The sequence below is a fragment of the Zootoca vivipara genome, chromosome Z (assembly GCF_963506605.1).
Source record: "Zootoca vivipara chromosome Z, rZooViv1.1, whole genome shotgun sequence".
In the NCBI taxonomy this organism is placed as follows: domain Eukaryota; kingdom Metazoa; phylum Chordata; class Lepidosauria; order Squamata; family Lacertidae; genus Zootoca; species Zootoca vivipara.
This window is the reverse complement of record NC_083294.1, coordinates 15041893-15063049: the sequence shown is the minus strand read 5'-3', so window position 1 is coordinate 15063049 and position 21157 is coordinate 15041893. Positions and strand designations below refer to the sequence as shown.

The 21157-nt window shown below is 45.6% G+C and overlaps 2 protein-coding genes across 5 annotated transcripts in view; one reads left to right on the top strand and one right to left on the bottom strand.

The window, feature by feature from the left end:
* The window catches only part of LOC118083951 (lamin-L(III)), a 33822-nt gene extending 25920 nt beyond the window's left edge, over window positions 1-7902 (bottom strand). Inside the window, exon 1 of the mRNA XM_060270445.1 lies at window positions 7530-7902. The gene's annotated coding sequence lies outside the window, so the exon portion shown is untranslated. The remainder of the gene's footprint in view (window positions 1-7529) is intronic.
* Window positions 4457-21157, top strand: part of USP20 (ubiquitin specific peptidase 20) — a 70809-nt gene continuing 54108 nt past the window's right edge. For 2 of the 4 annotated variants that reach the window (XM_035113015.2, XM_060270438.1), the window contains exons 1-11: window positions 4459-4740; window positions 8663-8760; window positions 9491-9544; window positions 9789-9851; window positions 11233-11364; window positions 11964-12060; window positions 12189-12258; window positions 12731-12844; window positions 13477-13555; window positions 14576-15008; window positions 16412-16552. In XM_035113015.2, the coding sequence (XP_034968906.2) occupies window positions 8680-8760; window positions 9491-9544; window positions 9789-9851; window positions 11233-11364; window positions 11964-12060; window positions 12189-12258; window positions 12731-12844; window positions 13477-13555; window positions 14576-15008; window positions 16412-16552 (1264 nt within the window). In that variant the 5' untranslated portion in view covers window positions 4459-4740; window positions 8663-8679. Of the gene's footprint in view, window positions 4741-8662; window positions 8761-9490; window positions 9545-9788; window positions 9852-11232; window positions 11365-11963; window positions 12061-12188; window positions 12259-12730; window positions 12845-13476; window positions 13556-14575; window positions 15009-16411; window positions 16553-21157 lie in introns of all 4 variants that reach the window. The other 2 variants (XM_035113014.2, XM_035113013.2) reach the window with 2 other exon arrangements.

The window sequence follows — 21157 nt, the reverse complement described above, 5'->3', positions numbered from 1 at the left end:
TGCAGCAAGGAAGGAGGAACAGGGAAATACCTTATGGGTGGGCTGCAAGGGGATTGGACTGGATGACCCCTAGGGTTCCCTTCCAACTATATACAATTCTATGATAATTGCACACCCATGTTCTCTAACCACTGGGATGTTCTAGCGCCCGTTTACTCAACGGGCTGAATTACACTAGTTTTTCATAAAGATATTAACAGTCATTCACATTACAAGTAGTTCAACCTGTTTGACTTCCTTCCATCCCAGCCCCAGAAACAATGCCATTCTAGCAGTCACTATGTGCTCCATCAGCAGAAACAGTGAGTTGAGGTTACAGTACTGCCTTAAAGGTAAAGGGACCCCTGACCATTAGGTCCAGTCGTGACCAACTCTGGGGTTGCAGCGCTCATTTTGCATTATTGGCCAAGGGAGCCGGTATACAGCTTCCAGGTCATGTGGCCAGCATGACAAAGCCGCTTCTGGCGAACCAGAGCAGCGCACGTAAACACCGTTTACCATCCCACTGTAGCGGTACCTACGGTATTTATCTACTTGCACTTTGATGTGCTTTTGAACTGCTGGGTTAGAATGTGCTTTTGAACTGCTGCCCTAGGCTCAGTGGTTTAACCCACAACATAAAGTGTATTTTATCCCTGCAAGCAGCCTTTGTTCAACCTTACCAAAGATCCTTCCCGCATCCAGCCCAGATCCAGCGCCAGCTTCTGAATGCCAGTTGCTGGGAACTGCAGGAAGGGAAAGGCTGCTCCTGTGCTCAGATCCTGCTTGCAGGTTTCCCAAAAGGGGCATCTGGTCAGTCACTGTGAGAACAGGATGCTCAACTAGATGGGTCACTGTCCTGATCCAGCAGCAGGCTCTTCTGATATATGTATGGTATTTGGATTGCTATTTTCAGGTCCCCCCCGAAGCCTTTCCAGTTCTCACCCTATATATCTGGGATGGGGAAGGGCAGGGGCGTAGCCAGGATCAAAACTAGGGGGGGGGCAAGCCATGGTCGTTCAGGGGCGGGGCCAAGGCACAGAAGGGGAGGGGCCATAAGTGGGCGGGGCTAAAGGGCCAACGGGCCTGATGACATCGTGGCGGTGGCAGCAGCGGCCACCTTGTGCTTCTGGGGCTGGTAGCGTTGGCGGCTACCCTGCTTGGCTGGAGAGGACGGGAGGGTCGGGCAGGCGAGAGGGGGTGGCAGGGCGGGCGAGGGCGAGGCAAGACACGGCCGCAGCCACGACGGCTCCGAGGCGTTGCTGCATATCAGCATAATATTTCAACCATGGTTCAAGCCCCACCTTAGGAAAAAAATCCTGCATTGCAGCGGGTTGGACTAGATGACCCTTGTGGTCCCTTCCGACTACAATTCTACGATTCTATTGATATATTACCATACCATATGCATCGTTCTGCTTTCTTGAATTGTCCTACTCCTAGGCATAGCAGCCAACTCCTAGAGGCCTAGGTGCCCCCCCCCCAATTACTGGTAAATACCGTATTTGAAAGAGTCATCCCCCCATGTTGATGGGCTTTCTATGTGGGGCTTATCTGCCCCCCCCCCCCGTATTTTATTAAGGATGGAAGAGGGAGGGAAGGAAGGAAGAAATAGAGAGAGGGATAACTCATATTTGTGGGTGCCTCTGGGTGACGCTGTGATGCTGGAACTCTGCATGTACAGGAGCCTTGTAAGCAGCTTTCTCTCTGCTTGATTTACAGCAGGCACGTCCAACAGGTAGATTGTGATCTACCAGTAGATCACTGGATGTCTGTGGTAGATCACTGGTAGGTCACTGGCACCCCTAAAAAAGCTCACCCAAAATTTCCTCCCTCAAAAAAATTGAACTATGACCTGAAGCCCTAAACAAAAATGGGCCTCCCTCCCTCCTAAAAGAAGCTCAACAAGTTTGACCTAAACCCCAAAAAACAGGGCTTCCCTTCCTTTAAAAAAAACTCAACAGCTTTGACCTGAACCCCCCAAAAGGGGGTAGATCACCCCCAGTTTTAAACTCTGAGTAGATCAGAGTCTCTTGGGAGGTGGCCACCCCTGATTTACAGTATACAGATGCAGGAGGAGGGGCAGACTGGAACACCAATGCTTTTTATAAACATCACTGTGTCTGTCAAAGCTACCCTTTCTTATTCACTTCCTTTTAGCCTTGCAGAGCCACCTTAGTCAAATTGAATCCTCTGAGTCTGCACCCTCATTAAATCGCCAATAGAACTCTTAATGCTCCTGAATGCTCATTAACAACTCCCACTTAAGAACAATAGGGTGAAATGGTCAGCTATCGAATCTTGCCTGGGGATATATGCTCCATTGTCTTAACTGCTTAACTACTGGTAGCCACTTTGCTTTATTTATTTGATGTGTTTTTGTTACTGCTGTGTCCCCCCCCCCCAGAAAGCGGAGACTTAGCTGCTCTTGCTAAAGCAAAGCCCTTTCCACTTCAGTTTTTGGAGGGGAAAAGTGCTGGTTATGGTCTGTAAAATACATTAATTTTTTTGCTTCTAGGGGGGGCAGCTGCCCCCTCCTGCCCCCCCTGCCTATGCCCATGGGGAAGGGGCTCAGAGGTCTGCTAGTCCTGGGGGCCATCTCCCCATGGCCTGAGCGAATACCAGGGACCCCACCACTCGCCAAGCTGAGACCCTCAAAGAAGAAGAAGCTGCCACCGCCGCCTCCCCATCGCGAGGGAGCAAAAGATGGGAAAGGTGGGGTGGCGTAGCGCAGGCGAGTGAGCCCCCCCAGCTGCAATCCTACAGCGGCAGCGGCGGCTCCCCCGCCCTCAACGCCCCTCTCTCGGCAGGGGCAGCAAGGGAGAGCGGCTGGGGGGGGCGCATTGGAAAGAAGGAAACAGCAGCCAATGCCCGGAGAGGGCAATGCACGCGGGGGAGCGGAGAGCTGTGCCGCTCCCCAAGGCGGCTCCTTTCCTATTGCCCGGGGTGGGGGCGGCGAGGAAGGGCCGCTGCTGCTGGGCTACTCCTGCCACCGGCAATCTGGCGCAAACGCCCCCACGCAGCTTCCTTTCAGCAGCCGTGACCACCGCCTTCGGGCGCCGCCCCCCACTCCTCCTTTGCGGGCTTCTGCTGCTTCTGCCCGCAATTTGACATGCACTTTGCACTTTGACATGCTTTCGAACTGCTGGGTTGACAGGAGCTGGGACCGGGGCTCACCCCGTTGCGGGGATTCGAACTGCCGACCTTCTGATTGGCAAGCCCTAGGCTCAGTGGTTTAACCCACAGCATAAAGTTCATTTTATCCCTGCAGCAGCAGTATAATTCATACTTCATCCATTGTTATTTTCCTAATTTTACCGGAATCTCTACTGATTGCAAGTGTATTGTCCAAGCTTGCTAATATATCGATTTATTTACATTATTTTACATATGTAACACAAATATTTCCCATTCTTTTTTGTAATTTTGGCATACTTATATTTCACCAGAAGGTGATTATCAAGTGACTCATGATTAAGATCGTGCTCACTTTCCTCACAGGCTCCTTTTTGTCTCAGAGATTGTATTTTCAACCTCTTTTTAAATATCCAGGCATCCTCAAGTGCTGCCTGCTTCCCCACCGCTACCATCCATATCTACCCTACATGTCTCCTGAATTTTTTTCATATTAGTCACTCTCATCCATTTTTCCTCCCTCCCTTGCTTCAAGACATTCACCGCTTCTGTTACCAATGGCTCTATCTTAGGAGTCGATTCTGACACCATTTCAATATTTTCATCCATTCGGGCTCAAATCTCGTCTGCTAAATTATCCCAAATTTCCTTCATCTCTTTAATCAATTCTTCTTTCCACGCAGAGAAAAGTCCCCCCCAATTCCAAGCAAACATTGTCCCTTGACACGTTTTAAACTACTCAAAATACTAAGAGCCGAGCGAAATTAACGCAATTCACTCTGCCTTCCCTGGTTCTCAAAACAGTCAGTTTTACAACAGTGCCTTATCACTTTGTCAAGGCCACTTTGCACCATAAGCTTAAGGCGGCCCTGTTTATGGAGAGTCACAAACTGACCAGGAGGCTCTTCACATCAGATCCCATACTAGTGGGGCACCAGGGGTGTAACCCCGGATTTATGTTAAGGGAGGCAGGCTTCATGTTAGGGAGGAGGCAGAACCTCAGTTAGGGTTTGTTTTTTTAAAAATTGATTTACTTGATTTGTGGGGCAGTTGCCCCACTGTCGTCCCCTGCCCTCGCACCGGCTACCCCATTTGGGGAACACGTATCACCACCACCGCTTTTTCTCTTGGGGGGGGGGCATTGACAGAACAGGATGTGCTCGCTCGAGCGCGCCCAACGTTCCTCAGAAAACACGGACATTCTATTCTACATGAGTAGAACGTCCCTGGTTTCTGAGGAATTCGCATTTCCATGCTACTGTTCGGTAGTGGCGACGGCTTCCTTCGCTCCCTATCCCCGCCTCCAGGCCGGCCTCTTTTCCCTCCCAGCCCGGCTGCTGGTGCCTCCTCCTCCTCCGCCTGCTTCTTCTCCTGTCAAAGCCCGAGCTGCTGTCAGGCAGCCGCCTCTCCTCCTCCCGAGGAGGCCTGAGCAGGTAAACAGCGGCCTGCCTGAGAAAGGGAGACCCTTCCCCGCATTTGGCCTTGGTCACCCCGAGCCTCTTAGGCTTGCAGAGAGGACGATGAGCGCGGGGCGGGGGCAGCCTTGGGCCTAGTTGGGGGGCCCGAAGCACCGGCCTCGCCTGGCCCGCCGCCCCGGAGAAGTACGTTCCAGGAGGGAACGGGGAGGTAGGTGGCCGTCTTGGAGCTGGGCCGATGCAAATTGTACCCCCACCCCCACCCCCCAAAAAATCGGTACGGCGGAGCCATCAGCCACTTGAAAGTTGGGGTTTTCTGATGTTGACCCAAGGAGCGAATGAGGGGAGGGGGCAGCCCTTTTAATGCACACCGCCGTTAACTTGAGTGGTGGGAAGAGGAGGTCCAAGTTGATTTTTCTTTAAAAGCACTCATTAATGTATCAACCCACCCACCCCCATTATTATGGGGAACAACTGCTGTTTTTATTCCTATGGGGGGCATTATTAATGCATCAGTCTATGTGGAGATACTGGGAGAGGTGGATGCCTTTATAATTTTATTAATACTATTACATTTGGGTTTGTGTGGGGAGAACCTGTCACATGTGCTTAATTTGGGGTGGGGCAGCCAGCTGTGCACATTCATTATTTTTAATGGAAAATCTAATTGGGGGGAACAGCTCCATACAGGTTCTTGATCCTCTCGGTCTCACCCACTTTTGTAATGTGACATTACTTTTTGGGAAGTGGGGTATGAAGATGGATTTAAAAATATTTTCTTCAGATGTTTCCTCTTGAAAGGTGGATTTCTTTGGTTGTGGATTTGTGTTTGCATTGTTGTTTAATGAGTTACTCTGAAAGGAAGAGTTTGTTTCAAAGTTCTGATCGCTTAATATTGGTTAGTTACTGTTTAACATGGTTTTGATGTCCCTTTTCTGTGGAGTGGTCTGAAATTTATACCCTTCAATTGTCTATAATTATGTACATTGAATCTGACTGCCAGCATGGAACTGGGATAGTGATGGTATTTCAGCATTAAATTATAATGTAGATATAATATGTCCTATAGTAATAATAATAATGATGATGATGATGATGATGATGACACTGACACAAGGGCAATCATAGGAACATGTCTGGGTCACATATAAGAAGAGCCTGGCAGTGGGATAAGGCTGAAGGCCCATCTAGTTGAGCATCCTGTTCTCTCAGTGGCCAACCAGATGCCTTTGACAGTGATGGGGACCCTGTGACCCTCCATATGTTGTTGGGACTCCAACTCCCATCAGCACATGTGGGTTGTAGCTTAGTAACATCTGGAGGGCCACAGGCACCCCACCCTTGGTCTATAGGAAGCCTGCCATGCAACAGTACTCTTCCTATTTGTGATTCCCAGCAAATAGGCATTGTCACTAGTACCCAGTGATGTAGCCTTATCCTCCAGGAGTTTGTCTAACCTTATTTTAAATATAGGAAACTTGATGGTGGAAAGCATTGGTTTGGGATAATACTCAAGAGTGTTAATGTGACAGCTGGACCATGTGGTCGAGGTGGACTTGATGTTTCTTAATTAGGGCAGAATATGCCCTTACAGGATGTCAATTATGCCCTTTGGGTGGCAACAGAGGGCTTGTGTTGGGAGTTGCCCCACTCTTTGCTTGGAAATCTCAAGGATGCAAAAATTCAATGGAAACTGGATTTCTGATGCTGTATCTTTTTGTTTTAAATTTGGGTAGTTTGAGGGAACACTGGAAAAACTGTGGCTTTGTGTTGCGTAGGCAGACTTGTGTACCTGCACCCAGATAAAGCTAAATAAAAAATTCCTTCAGTAGCACCTTAAAGACCAACTAAGTTTATATTTTGGTATGAGCTTTCGTGTGCATGCACACTTCTTCAGATACTGTGAGGTTCATTTGTTTTTGCCCTCTTCTGCCAGTACTCAGAATAACGATCTGTTCCCTTCCCACAGTAGCTGGGAATCGCTGCCTAGGGGAAAATTAATCCCTACAGTAACAACCATTTTTGGTTGATTTAGCAGAGCCTAAAGGATTTTGTCTGCTTGCTAGTGTTAGCACCCTCAAGTGGCAGAGATACCAGCTGCACATACACATTTAAAGCACATGGCTTCCACCACCACCCCACAAAAAAAGAAAGAATTCCAGGAATTATATTGCTAAGGGTGCATTCATACCAAAGTGGCAGTTGGTTCAAGACTAGGATATATCTATGCAATATAATATGGACTTCCAAGTCATTAGAAGTCATGGTTCCACTTTATTATTCACTCTATTGCAGCTTTCCTCCACAAACTAGTCTCTTCCGGCTGGTTTTGACTACAACTCCCCAAATATCCCTAATGTTGTGTGCAGTTTTTCCAGTTTCTGAGTGCTTTGTTTCATGGGTCATCAGACATGTACTAAACCATCCTTTGAATCTAGGATATAGAAGTGTGTTTCAATACCTGCTCTCCTGCAACAGGAGATTGTGTCAATCCATACAAGTTTTCAAGTTCAGGTAGATTCCTTGGTAGATTACCATTTTTCTCCCTCCAGTGACCTGAAGTCAGCTCCAGGTTATGCCAAGCTAGGGCCATGCTAGCTAGAGGTCAACTCTGCACTGGAATGTGACAGGCTGATACATATATGAAGCTCATTGGGTGACCTTCATTCAGCTTTCCACTGCCTCTCAGCCTAACCTTCCTCACAGGGTTGTTGTGGGGATTAAACAACAAAGGGGAGAACCATGTATACTACATTGAGCTCCTTGGAGAAAAATGTGGGATATGAATGCAACAAACAAACAAACAAACAAAACAAGATGGGCTTGTGGTTCAGCTCCTCTCATTTTAAACAAAAACAGATGAGCAAGCTGAATGTGAAAACAATCTGACCTGTTTTGCTGGAAGAATGGCAAACCTTTTCATTGCCTTTGCTAGCTTGGAGTGATATGATTCCGGACTTTCAGTTTATTTTACATATGTAACACAAACCCGCTACTCACTGCTCCGGTGATAAGGAACGCAGACTATCCGTGCACTTCCTCCCCTGGAACGCAGGAACCGGTGACTCCCAAGCAGGCGAAATTCCTCAGGATCAGCTGCTGCAGATTGAGGCCTGTTTAGGTGCCTGTTGGAATATTGGGGTGTAAATCACCAATATTCTTACTATTGCCACTGGCTTCGGTAAAGAAGACAGCAAACAATCGTAGGTGCTAATCTACGTTTATTCAGAGAGTGTGTGTTCAGCCATCACTCTCCAGTTCAGAAGAAAGTGAAAGTAGAAACAGAACAAAGAACATCACATGACAGGAGATCAGGTTACAGCTTGAGCTCCTGTGTGGGAAAGTTACAGCAATCATATAATGTAAACATTCATCCACATGCAGCATCTGTGCCATGCAGAGGATTTATGCTAACAGGAACTGCAGGAAGGGAAAGGCTGCTCCTGTGCTCAGATCCTGCTTGCAGGTTTCCCAAAAGGGGCATCTGGTCAGTCACTGTGAGAACAGGATGCTCAACTAGATGGGTCACTGTCCTGATCCAGCAGCAGGCTCTTCTGATATATGTATGGTATTTGGATTGCTATTTTCAGGTCCCCCCCGAAGCCTTTCCAGTTCTCACCCTTCTCAACCATCCTTTGAATCTAGGATATAGAAGTGTGTTTCAATACCTGCTCTCCTGCAACAGGAGATTGTGTCAATCCATACAAGTTTTCAAGTTCAGGTAGATTCCTTGGTAGATTACCATTTTTCTCCCTCCAGTGACCTGAAGTCAGCTCCAGGTTATGCCAAGCTAGGGCCATGCTAGCTAGAGGTCAACTCTGCACTGGAATGTGACAGGCTGATACATATATGAAGCTCATTGGGTGACCTTCATTCAGCTTTCCACTGCCTCTCAGCCTAACCTTCCTCACAGGGTTGTTGTGGGGATTAAACAACAAAGGGGAGAACCATGTATACTACATTGAGCTCCTTGGAGAAAAATGTGGGATATGAATGCAACAAACAAACAAACAAACAAAACAAGATGGGCTTGTGGTTCAGCTCCTCTCATTTTAAACAAAAACAGATGAGCAAGCTGAATGTGAAAACAATCTGACCTGTTTTGCTGTCCCTCTCTCTCTTGATCCACACAGGTGAACCCAAGTGCAAAATGGGTGATCCCAGAGACATTTGTCCTCACCTGGATTCCATAGGTGAAGTCACTAAGGATGATCTGCTTCTTAAATCCAAAGTAAGGAAAAATTCATTTGCAAAAAATTACCCAATCCATAAACAAACTAATACATTTTCAGACTGGGGTTGAGGAGATCCCCAGTACCATGAGAATATCCTTGGGGAGAAGATATGACTACTAAACCAGTGCAAGTCTGACTTAAGTACGCCCTACATGTCTGAAGCTCATTCCTAAGAGGAAAAGTTATACATAGCATCAGGGTGGGGAAGCTTTGGCCATCCATATGCTTGCTGGACTGCAACTTCCATCATCCCTGACCATTGACCATGCTGGCTGAGGCTGATGTTAGTTGGAGCCCTGCAAACTCCAGACGACACCAAGTTGTATTGTTGGACTTCAGCTCCCATCATCCCAGACTACTGGGCATGCAGGTTGGGGCTGATGGGAGATGAAGTCCAACAATTTAGGGAGGGTCATAGTTTCCCCACACTTGATTGAAGAAGAGGCACTTCTTCTTTCATGAGGGAATTCATCTTTTGAACAGAGGCATTCTCTCATCTTTTTGCATGCCATAAGGAATCAGGGATGGAGGGGCCTGTGGCCCTCCAGATATTGCTGGACTTCCATCATCCAAGCTTCATTGGCCACACTGGCTGGAGCTGATATGAGTGTATATCATATCAGTATCAGCAAGTCCACGATTTCCTCACTCCTTTGTCTGATGATGGGTCTGTCTCTGAGGACGATAGGCCACTGATAATTATTTCTCCTCCTCATATGAAAACAGGGTACTTGCCAGTCTTGTGGAGCAGGGGGACCAAACCTGTGGGCTTGTCTTCAGGTAAAGACATTCTTTTCAAATACATTTTCCTGCATGCATGACTTTTATTCTTCCTGTTGTAAAATGTCATTCACAGCTAGTTACTGAGCTGTACCAGGTAGACTTTTCACTTTTGGGGTGTGAAGTAGCACTATTTTCTGTGCATTGTGTGTGTATCCACAGACACACCCCTACCTTTCTATTGCTCTGAATTTCTTTTGCCATGTTTCCACTGTGACTGTCAATTGGCTTTGTTTCACTTCAGGTTTCCTGCTCTTATGTTGGTTGCGGGGAATCCTTTGCTGACCACAGCACCCTTCATGCACAGGTAAGAGATCTAGTTTCCCCAGAAAGCAAGTGAGCAGCCAGGAAAATTTCCTTGGAACTTAATTGTAACACCCCCCCCCCCGAATGTTTAGCATTCAACACTTCTCTCAGCCATGTTGCTTTGAAAACACACAAGTATTGTCTAGAGCTGAGGTCCTCTAATTTTTTGTACTAGTTGAAGGACATATTTTGGAAATGCAACACACTGTTGTGGCCAATCCTTGTGCCTATCTTTTCTCTGCACTGTTGGAGGCAATATGCCTCTGAATACCAGTTGCTCAGAATCACAAGTGGGGAGAGTTGCTGTTTCACTCAGGTCCTTCTTTTGGGCTTCCTGTTGAGGCATAAGAAGAGGCCTGCTGGATCAGGCTGATAGCCCACCTAGTCCAGCATCTTCTTCTCACAGTGGCCAACCAGATACCTGTGGGATACCTGCAAGCAAGATTCCAGCACAAGAGCACTCCCCACTCCTGCGGTTTCCAGCAACTGGCATTCAGAAGCATTACAACTCCAAGTAGCATTAAATTTCTGCCTCCAATCAGAAATATAAAAATGTTAGTCAGAATTACTGCTACCTGGAGAGCATAGCCATTATGACTTGTAGTCGTAGATAGCCTTCTCCTACATTAATTTGTCTGCTCCTCTTTTAAAACCATCTATATTTGTGGCCATCACTTTGTCCTGTGGGGGTGAGTTCTATAGCTTAACTATGCACTGCCTGTCCTAAATCTTCTGACATCCAGCTTTGTTGAAGAGAGGGAGAAAAATATCTTTCTATTCACTTTCTTCACATCATGCATAATTTCATAAACTTCTAGAATGTCACTTCTTTCTCATCTTTTCTCTAAACTAAAAAGTCCCAAATGCTGCAACCTTCCCTCATGTTATACCACACCTCTACTATCAAAGGTGATATGTGTCTCAATATCAGGTGTTCTGAATTGCATGCGAGGAGAATTGCTGTTGCCCTCAGGTGCTGCTTTTGGGTTTCCCATTGGGGCATCTGCTTAGCCGCTAGGAAAGCAGGATGCTGGACTCCCTAGCACTCCTTTGGCCTCATCCAGCAGAGCTATGCTATTGCTTACATTCTTATTGAACTTGAGGCTCTATCTTCTGCTTCTGCTCTGACTGCATTGCAGTAGAATTCAAGATCAGTTGGATCTTGCCTCTGCAATTTCACAGTCCCACTTCTTGGGTACCATAGATCAGAAAAACAAGTTTGTTAGTCAGTATTACTGCTACCTAGAGCAGCATCCCATGATTGAAACTGATAGACATGACTGACTTTGGCCCATTAATTTTGATGGGTCTGCACTGCGTAGCTGGACACAACCCATATTAATTGGTGTGCTCTCTGTGTTTGTGTGTTTTTAAATTGGTAGGCCAAAAAGCACAACCTGACAGTAAACCTGACAACGTTCCGGGTATGGTGCTATGCCTGCGAGAAGGAGGTTTTCTTGGACCAGCGGTTGTACTCCCACACACCAGTCCCTCCATCAAAATTCATGGACCAGGTGAGTGTTTTGTGGCAAAGCTGGATGCTTTGAGTTACTCTTTTTCTTAGTTCAAGTGGTCAATGTGTAAGACTATCCCAACTTGGAATGTAGCAGGGAAGTCTCAGGACCAGTGGGATCTACAAGACAGTATGGTGCCTTCATTACATATCTTTAGGCTAAAACATTTCTCTTCAACCAGACATTCGGCTGATTAACATTCTGTGGCTTTTAAAATGTGTTTGTGGGAGGATATCTATTGGTTTGTTTTTGCTTTTGTTTTATTATGTTTTTATAATCTCATTTTGTATTTCTCTGTTTGGATGGACAGTGGTATACACCTTTAATAAATAATAATAAAATCTCTCTCTTTTTTTACTTATTAAAAGCATTTTAACCTCGTTATTTGGCCCCAAAATGACTGGAAGCTTACAAATGTCAGTGATGAGACAGTCCTTGCCCCTAGGCCTAACAGTCTAAAATACATGGCATGAAAAGAAAAGGGATTAGGAGACAGGAGGAAAAAAGAAAACTCAGCTGCTGTTTCTTAGTTTGGAGAATTATACTGTGTGGCAAAGCAGACTTGCCTCTGATATTTACTCCCCAACTTTCACTTCCAGAATTCTCCTCCACCCATCCATTCCCTAAAAGCTGTACCCATCGCAGTTGCTGATGAAGGGGAGTCCGAGTCGGAAGATGATGACCTGAAACCGAGAGGTAAATCCAAAGGTCTTAGAGTATGAAAATACCCCTTTCCTTTTTCCTTGAACACAGACAATAAAAATGTAGCAGTGGGCATAATGAACAAGCCTCCATTCCCCTCTCCTTTTTCATTCCTTTTCTAGGCCTTACAGGAATGAAAAATCTTGGGAACTCCTGCTACATGAACGCTGCACTCCAGGCTCTCTCAAACTGGTAGGTTTTCAGAGTCATTTTCAGATAACTGCTATTTACTGACTGCCAGGTTGGTGCCTTCCAGATGTTTCAGACCACTACCTTCATCACCCTCCAGCCACTATGTTTGGCACTACAATTCCCATTATCCCCCAGCCAGCATATATGTCAATATAACACCCATCAACCTCCAACCAGTATGTGTTGCACTATAACTCCCATCAGACCCCAATTAGTATGTTTGGCACAAAAACTCCCATCAACCCCCAAGCCAGCACGTTGTAGTCCAAAGCACCTGGATGTTGCACCAGCTTGGCAAAGGCTGCTTGTAGGCCAGATCTGGTGGCTTCATTGGGGCCAGGCAGATTTTTTTTTAGCCCCTTGGTCTCTTCCACTTTTTATTGAAGGCATCAATGTTTTCCCTTTCTCTCTGCTCCCAATTGAAGTTGTTGGATAAATCATAACCCACCTTTCTTTCTTGTCTTCCTATCAGTCCCCCACTCACTCAATTTTTCCTTGAATGTGGCGGTCTCGTGCGCACTGACAAGAAGCCAGCACTTTGCAAAAGTTACCATAAGCTGATTTCCGAAGTGTGGCATAAGAAGCGGTGAGTAAATCTAGGACACTGAGGCTGTAGGGACCTCAGCTCACCGGTAGAGCACTTGCTTTGCATGCAGAAGGTCCTAGTGTTTTTTTTTAAAAAATAAGATTTTATTAAAGGTTTTTCACGATACAGTAAAATAAGAGAAACTAATCTAAATTAAAACAAAAGCAAAGAGAGAAAGAAAAAGGAAACAACAAAGGAAAACAAAAAATAGAAAAAAGAAAAAGATTTTCCTTCTGTCAGTTACATAAAAGACATTATTCAGAATATTCACTATAGAATGACACCCAACTGATCTACATTCTGTTAGGCAATACTTTCCCAATCTTCTGACTCGGGTTCAGTTCCCAGTGGCATTCTAATTTTATGAAATATAGTATCTAGAGAGGGCTGAGAAAAGACTTCCTGCCTTAAACCCTGGAGAGCTGATGCTAGTCTATAGACAATACTGAACTAGATACACCAATGGTTTTTAAAGTAATTTCGTTTGTTTATTTACATAAACTCATCAGGCCCCCAAGCTATTAAGGGCTCTATGTACCACCTGTAACACCTTGAACTAGAAATTTACCTTGCACATCTCCAGAGATTCTATATATTCATTTTTGACTTTGCTTTTTCTTCCCTAAAACCAGCCCAAGTTATGTCGTCCCCAGCAGCCTGTCACATGGAATCAAGCTGGTCAACCCCATGTTTCGAGGGTATGCACAACAGGTGAGGCGGATGGCAAAGGGGCAATCCCAGATGTTTCTGATTCCCTCTTCCTGCTGCAGTAAGAAAATTATATTCTCCTGGGCTGTGAGAAGTTAAACAGCATCTGTTTCAGTTAGGGAGCCAAGGCAGAGACTGAGTTACTGATACAACATGTAGCCTTCCAGCAAGGAGGGGATTCCATTTGCCATGAAATGTAATAGGGCAGGGGTGGGGAATCTTTTTAAGCTTGAGGGCCATATTACTTTCTGGGAAATCTTCTGGGGGCCACATGCAATTTTGTCGCCCCCCCCTCCACCAGCAATCACAAAACTTTTTCTGGGAGGATTGTACAGCATCTACTTTGCCTGAAGAAAAGGCCCCAGGCTCAGTCCCTGGCATCTCCAAGTACAGATGCGATAGATCCTTGGAGAGCTACTGCCAGTCAGTGTAGGCAATACTGAGCTTGATGGACTAACAGTTCAACTCAGTATAGGCAGTTTTTTATTTAGTTCTTCCTTTTATTCAGAACCATGGGGACTAGAATCGTACCTTTTTTAAAAAAGGAAAAAGGGCCCCAACACATTGGTAAAGTACTTGCTTTGCATGCACAAGGTCTCTTGCTCAATCCCCACCACCTTCAGGTACAGCTTGAAGAAGCCTCTGTCTGAAATACTGGAGATCTGCTACCTGTAGAGTCAGAGTGGGGAATCTTTTTCAGCCTGAGTGTTGCATTTTCACGTGGGGACCTTCTGGGGGCATATGCCAGTGGTGGGCAAAGCAACAGGTCTGATCCTTACTTTTGTTCAGTAGGTTACACTCCAACCACAGATACAGGCCAAATCTTTCTACACTACTCCTCTCTCCCCACATCTTCCATCCATATTCCAAACAGGGGGAAGCACAAGAAGAGGGGGCAGAGCAGGGCTGTTGGAAGGCAAGTCCTGGGGAGAGGGAGGGGGGTGACCTAGAAAGAGGCTGAATAGAGAGCCCTAGGCCTGAAGTGCCCCATACAATATTTTCTTCTCTGCGTACCCACCCCAGGACACCCAAGAATTCCTACGCTGCTTGATGGATCAGCTCCACGAAGAGCTGAAGGAGCCAGTCATGGCCGAGACCCGGGACTCCGACTTGAGCGACATGGAAGACAAGCAGGAGCATGACCGCAGCCCCTCGGAGGACGAGTTCCTCTCCTGTGACTCGAGCAGCGACCGGGGCGAAGGGGATGGGCAGAGCAAAACTGGGTGCTCCCTGGCAGAGGCTGAGCTGCTGATCCAGGACGAGGCTGGGCGGGGGATTTCTGAAAAGGAGCGGATGAAGGACCGGAAGTTCTCGTGTAGCCATCGGCGGAGCAACTCGGAGCAAGTGGATGAAGATGCTGATGTTGACACCTCTGTGACAGCAGTGGATGGCAGGGCTTCCCCAGAAGTGCTCCCTCCTTCCACACCTCATCCAGCCAGCCCCTCTAGGACTCCAGGTACTCCACAACAGGTTCAGTGTGCAATGCTCTTGGCACCTGTGTCTGAACCTTGGAAGCTGCATATCATACACACCTTCGTTCATATTTTTTTACTAGTTTTAAGGGAAGGGCCATAGCTCACTGGTAGAGTATCTCTCATTGAAAGGGGGTCTAACTTCCCTAGGAGAACTTTACTCCTGAGGAGGAGTTGTGTGTAGTAGGACACTGGATTTTGCGTTTGAAGCATCTGATTTCCCTTGGACTTGGGACTTGATTGGCCTTGACACCCGAGGCTGAACTAACTCTGGGTGCAGAGAGCCCCCCCCTGCTTTGGCCTCGTTGTAGGATCTCTGCTCCTTACCTCCATATGGCTCAGGGCTAGGATTAAGGCTGTGGCCTCCTGGTCCTCCCTTGATGAGGAATCTCACAGCTGAAGCAGACAGTGGCTACATTTGGAAATTTGTTTGTTTGTTTGTTGTTTGTTTGTTGCACTTGCATCCTGCCATTTTCTCCAAAGAGTTCAAGGTGGCATACATGCTTCTCCCCCTCCTTCTTTAAACCCTACAACAAACATTGTGACATAGGTTAGGCTGGGTGGAAGTGCCTAGTTCTAGGTCAGGCATCCCCAACCTGTGGCCCTCCAGATGTCTTGGCCTACAACTCCCATGATCCTTAGCTAACAAGACCAGTGGTCGGGGAAGATGGGAATTGTAGTCCAAAACATCTGGAGGGCCGAAGTTTGGGGATGCCTGCTCTAGGTCATCCAGTGTGTTTCTTGGCCAAGTGGGGATTTGTACTCTGGTCTCCCAGGTGCTAGGCTGACACTCTTAACCACTACACCCCAGCATGAGCACCATGGCCATTACTCTTTCTAGTTGCTTCTCACTCCTTGCACGCAAATCAGTCCCTAACCCCAGAGGAAGAGGGAAAATGCATGCACCTTTTCCCAGGGATCTGGTTGAAAGTTAGATCTGGAAGAGTTAATCTGAGCCTTTGAAAGCTCATAGAGCTGAAATAGGAAGTGGGAAAGAGTGTCACTCTCCCCCATTTCTTCCTTCAGCTCTATATATTTTCCCAGGGAGAAGAAGGTTAACTGTCCCACCGCTCCATTCCCCAATGGGCAGTGAATGGGGAAGCACAGAGGCCTTTTACGGTAGACACTAGGGAAGGACCTCAACAATACCATGGCACCCAGAGGCACCACATGGTGACCCATCTTGCTAAAGCCATAATATCCCCACCTTCTGCCATGAGAAGAAGGTGCTCAAGTGCTTGGTAGCCAATCTGAGAACTAAATTAAATAAAAAACAATTGGGGCCAAGTTGGTGCCCAGAGATGAGGGATTGGCTGGCTGAGCTTGTCAGACAAAACTTGTGTTCCAGTCCTCTCTACAGGCAATTCACTTCCTTTCCTTGCAACAGAACCAGACAATGATGCCTACACACGCTGCTCCTCTCGGCCCTGCAGCCCCGTTCATCACGAAGTGCATTCCAAGCTCTCTAGCAGCCCCCCACGCTCGAGCCCTGTGCGCCTGGGATCCTCCTCCTATGTGCTGAAAAAGGGTAAGTCCAGGAAGCATCTGGGTTGAGCTGCTTCTGTGGTAGTTGTTTTCTGTATAAGGACATAAGAAGATCCCTACTGGACCAGACCAGTGGGCCCACATAGTCTAGCATCCTTTACTCCCTGTGGCCAAGCAGATGCCTGTGGGACTCCCTCAGGCAGGAACCCAGCACAAAAGCCCTCACCTAGAGCATTACTGCCTCTGAACATGGAGGCAAAGCATAGCCATTGCTAGTCTCCTTCTCCATCTCCTCCATGAATTTGTCCAGTCCTCTTTCAAAGCCATCTAATTTGGTAGCCACCACTGCCTCCTATGGGAGGGAGTTACACGTTTAACTACGTGTTTTGCATTTCCTGAGGGCATCCTACTTGTTCTTTATGTGGACCCCACCTCCCATTCAATCCCCTCCATCTGTGCAGAGTTTCTATGATAGTCTTCCACAGAGAGAACTGGTGAGGCGATTACCAAACAACACCCAAACCTATAAATGTATGAATAAATCTTTATTTGCGTCAGAAATATACTAGGTTTAGTACGTTCGCATAAGTTTAAAAATACATTAGAGATTGGCAGGAAGGAGAATACGAAAGGAAAAGGAAAAAAAAACAACACAAACCCTTTGTTTTTCTTTCAACATTTTTAGTTTTAATGACTTCTATTGAATTCTCTCTCCAGGCTTTAGAGTTGTTATATATAATTGGCATATATAATGTATAATATGAAAAAAGGAACGAGGGTTACAGGAGGGAGGGAGAGAAGACGGTAGGGAAAATGGTAGGAAAGAAGGGTGGAGAGGGGTGGGAGCAGGGAGGGTGGGAGGGGGGAAGGGGGCTTTTATCTGCATAGATATAGGAAATGGGTATGACTTGTAAGATTTGAAGTATTTGAGTTGTACCGTTACCTTATGTGCTTTTGTTTTATGTAAAGTTTTAAATTGATCAATAAACTTGTTTTTTAAAGGTTAAAAAAAAATCTTTATTTGCGTCAGCCATTGGCCACAACAATAAAACAACAATACAATATACAAAGAATAGAAATAAAAAGTCAATTATATAAAATACATTTTAGGGCTTTGAATCAATAGTCAAATTGTGGATCTTATTCTGATTGTTGTTGTTGTTGTTGTTGTTGTTGTTTAGTCGTTTAGTCGTGTCCGACTCTTCGTGACCCCATGGACCATAGCACGCCAGGGACTCCTGTCTTCCACTGCCTCCCGCAGTTTGGTCAAACTCATGTTGGTAGCTTCGATAACACTGTACAACCATCTTGTCCTCTGTCATCCTCTTCTCCTTGTGCCCTCAGTCTTTCCCAGCATCAGGGTCTTTTCCAGGGAGTCTTCTCTTCTCTGGAGGTGGCCAAAGTATTGGAGCCTCAGCTTCACGACCTGTCCTTCCAGTGAGCACTCAGGGCTGATTTCCTTCAGAATGGATACACACATGCTGTTGCTTCTCACTCCTATTCTGATTGCCCCAGCTAAAAACCTTGCAACCTTTGCTGTCACGTGCTCATCTTGATCTGCCTAGAGAAAGGAGACTGTGGCAGTGGTTGGGTGACCCGGAATGGACAATAAAAGAGGTGTGATAATCTCATTCCTCAAGTCTTTATAAAGAGTGCAAGCCAGAAGGGCATGCGCCACTGATTCGGTACTGCCATCTCCACAGGGACATAAGCGTTTGTTGTTTGGAATCTGTTGGAATCGTCCCTCAAGTGCAGCCGAGGGCAATACATTCAATCTTGCGAGAGTAAAAATGTGACTATATTTTAGAATTGCTAGGTTATGCAGATAGGGTGCCACGTGTTGCACATAGAATCACAGAATTGTGAAGTTGGAAGGGACCCTGAGTATCATCTAGTCCAACCCCCTGCAATGCAGGAGTCTCAATTAAATAATCTATGACAGATGGCCACCCAACCTCTGCTTAAAAGCCTCCATATAAAAGAAGACAAGATTCATCTGGCAAGATTTGTTTTTGAGAAACCCATGCTGGGTCTTAGTAATCACGGCATCCTTTTCTGTTTAGTTTTCTGTTCTAAGACCTTTCCTGGTTTGATATCAAGCTGACCCTTCTGAAGCTACCTGGGCCTTACTCTTTCCCCCCTTTTGAAGATGGGGACAACAGCCTCTAATCTGCAGGGGCAACAACCGCTGTCAAGGAAGTGGAGACCATATTCCAAGAAGCCATAGAATCATAGAGTTGGAAGAGACCACAAGGGCCATCCAGTCCAACCCCCTGCCAAGCTTGAAACACCATCAAAGCATTCTTGACATGTGCCTGTCAAGCCTCTGCTTAAAGACCTCCAAAGAAGGAGACTCCACCACACTCCTTGGTAGCAAATTCCACTGCCGAACAGCTCTCACTGTCAGGAAGTTCTTCCTAATGTTTAGGTGGAATCTTCTTTCTTGTAGTTTGAATCCATTGCTCCATGTCCGTTTCTCTGGAGCAGAAGAAAACAACCTTTCTCCCTCCTCTATATGACATCCTTTTATATATTTGAACATGGCTATCATATCACCCCTTAACCTTCTCTTCTCCAGGCTAAACATACCCAGCTCCCTAAGCCGTTCCTCATAAGGCATCGTTTCCAGGCCTTTGGCCATTTTGGTTGCCATCTTCTGAACACATTCCAGCTTGTCAGTATCCTTCTTGAACTGTGGTGCCCAAAATTGGACACAGTACTTCAGGTGAGGCCTGACCAGAGCAGAATACAGTGGTACTATTACTTCCCTTGATCTAGGTGCTATACTCCTATTGATGCAGCCCAGAATTGCATTGGCTTTTTTAGCTGCTGCATCACACTGTTGACTCATGTCAAGTTTGTGGTCTACCAAGACTCCTAGATCTTTTTCACATGTACTGCTCTCAAGCCAGGTGTCTCCCATCCTGTATTTGTGCCTTTCATTATTATTATTATTATTATTATTATTATTATTATTATTATTATTATGCCCAAGTGTAGAACTTTACATTTCTCCTTGTTAAAATTCATCTTGTTTGCTTTGGCCCAGTTGTCTAATCTGTTGTTTAAGATAAGATAAGATATCTTTATTGTCATTGTCCCCTTGCGGGAACAAGGAAATTACTTTCATTTTGAAGGTCATTTTGAAGTGTGATCCTGTCCTCTGGGGTATTAGCCACCCCTCCCAATTTGGTGTATCTGCAAACTTGCTCAGGATGCCCTCAAGCCCATCATCCAAGTCATAGTTATTGCTGACAGATTTTTTGGGGTGTGTGTGTGCTGGAGGAAGGGGACACATATTCTGAGCAGGAGGCTCTTTCCTTTAAACCCTATACTTTTGGGGCACACATTTTCTCTTCTGGTGACATAGGGGTAGATACTATTCTTATTATTTTTTGTGGGGGGTGGGGACACACGATGCTTAACAATTGTATGAGAGAAGCTGCTCAAACGCCTCCTCCCCAAGAGAGGGGAGCCTCCCTGCATAATTCAGCACAATGTTTTCCCGCCTTTCTAGAACTCCTTTAGCTTCTGTTTCAGTGCAAGAAGCTATTGCAACCAATTAAAAACCATGGTGCCTCGGTTGTCAAACGTTTCGGAAGTCGAATGGTCTTCCGGAACTGATTCCGTTCGACAACTGAGGTTTGGCTGTAATGGCAATGGCGTCCACCTGAGAGGTGCAGGAACTGAGTTCCAGCTGAAAAAATGCCTTGAGAACATCGATAAGAACATAATAGAAACATACTGACAGACAGCCTAATAAAAAAATAGTCACAACAGCCCTCCCACATTTTAACAGGCCATAGATTATTTAATAGCCATAGGACTGGGTAATGAGGAATGTTTTTGGACACACAGATCAGATAAAAGTTCATGCTGGGAAATAGAACTGTTCCAATTAAAAAGGCTTCTGGTTTTTCAATAAATGTGTTTTTCAACACCTTTTTCATTTCGTTATAAATCTTTTCCCAGAAGTCTTTGACTTTGGGGCACGTCTACCACATATGGAAAAAGGTTCCTTCTTTCTCTTTACATTTCCAACACTTATTATCTGATGTACAATACATTTTTGCTAATTTTGCTGGTGTTATGCACCATCTGTACATAATTTTCATCATATTCTCTTTCAAAGCAATGCATGCTGTAAATTTAAGACCTTTTTTCCATAACCTCTCCCAATCATTCAACATAATATTGTGCCCCACATCTTTAGTCCAATCAATCATTACTGTTTTAACTTGCTCATCTTTTGTATGCCACTCCAGCACTGACTTGTAAAAATGGTATGAGAGACATTGCACATATTTTTGTAAATGAAGAAAATCTTTAATAAAAAAAATCAAGAAAATCTTTAGTGAAGAAATATTTGTAAATCAAGAAAATCTTTAATAAAATAAAATTAAATGGGTTTACATACAGCAACTGTGGGGGGGGGGAGTAAGGTGTAAACCTCTAAGCTACTCCGTTCAGCGTAGACACAACAAACAACACAAATAATTCTTACTACTTCATAATTTTTCTTAAACACCATTTGGTGACTTCCCTGAATCCCTCTCATCTGAATTTCAATTCTAATCTTCTTTAGCAGTTCCATTATTAGAAAAAAAAACAAAAAAATTCCAATCTCAAATTTAACTATTTTCACATA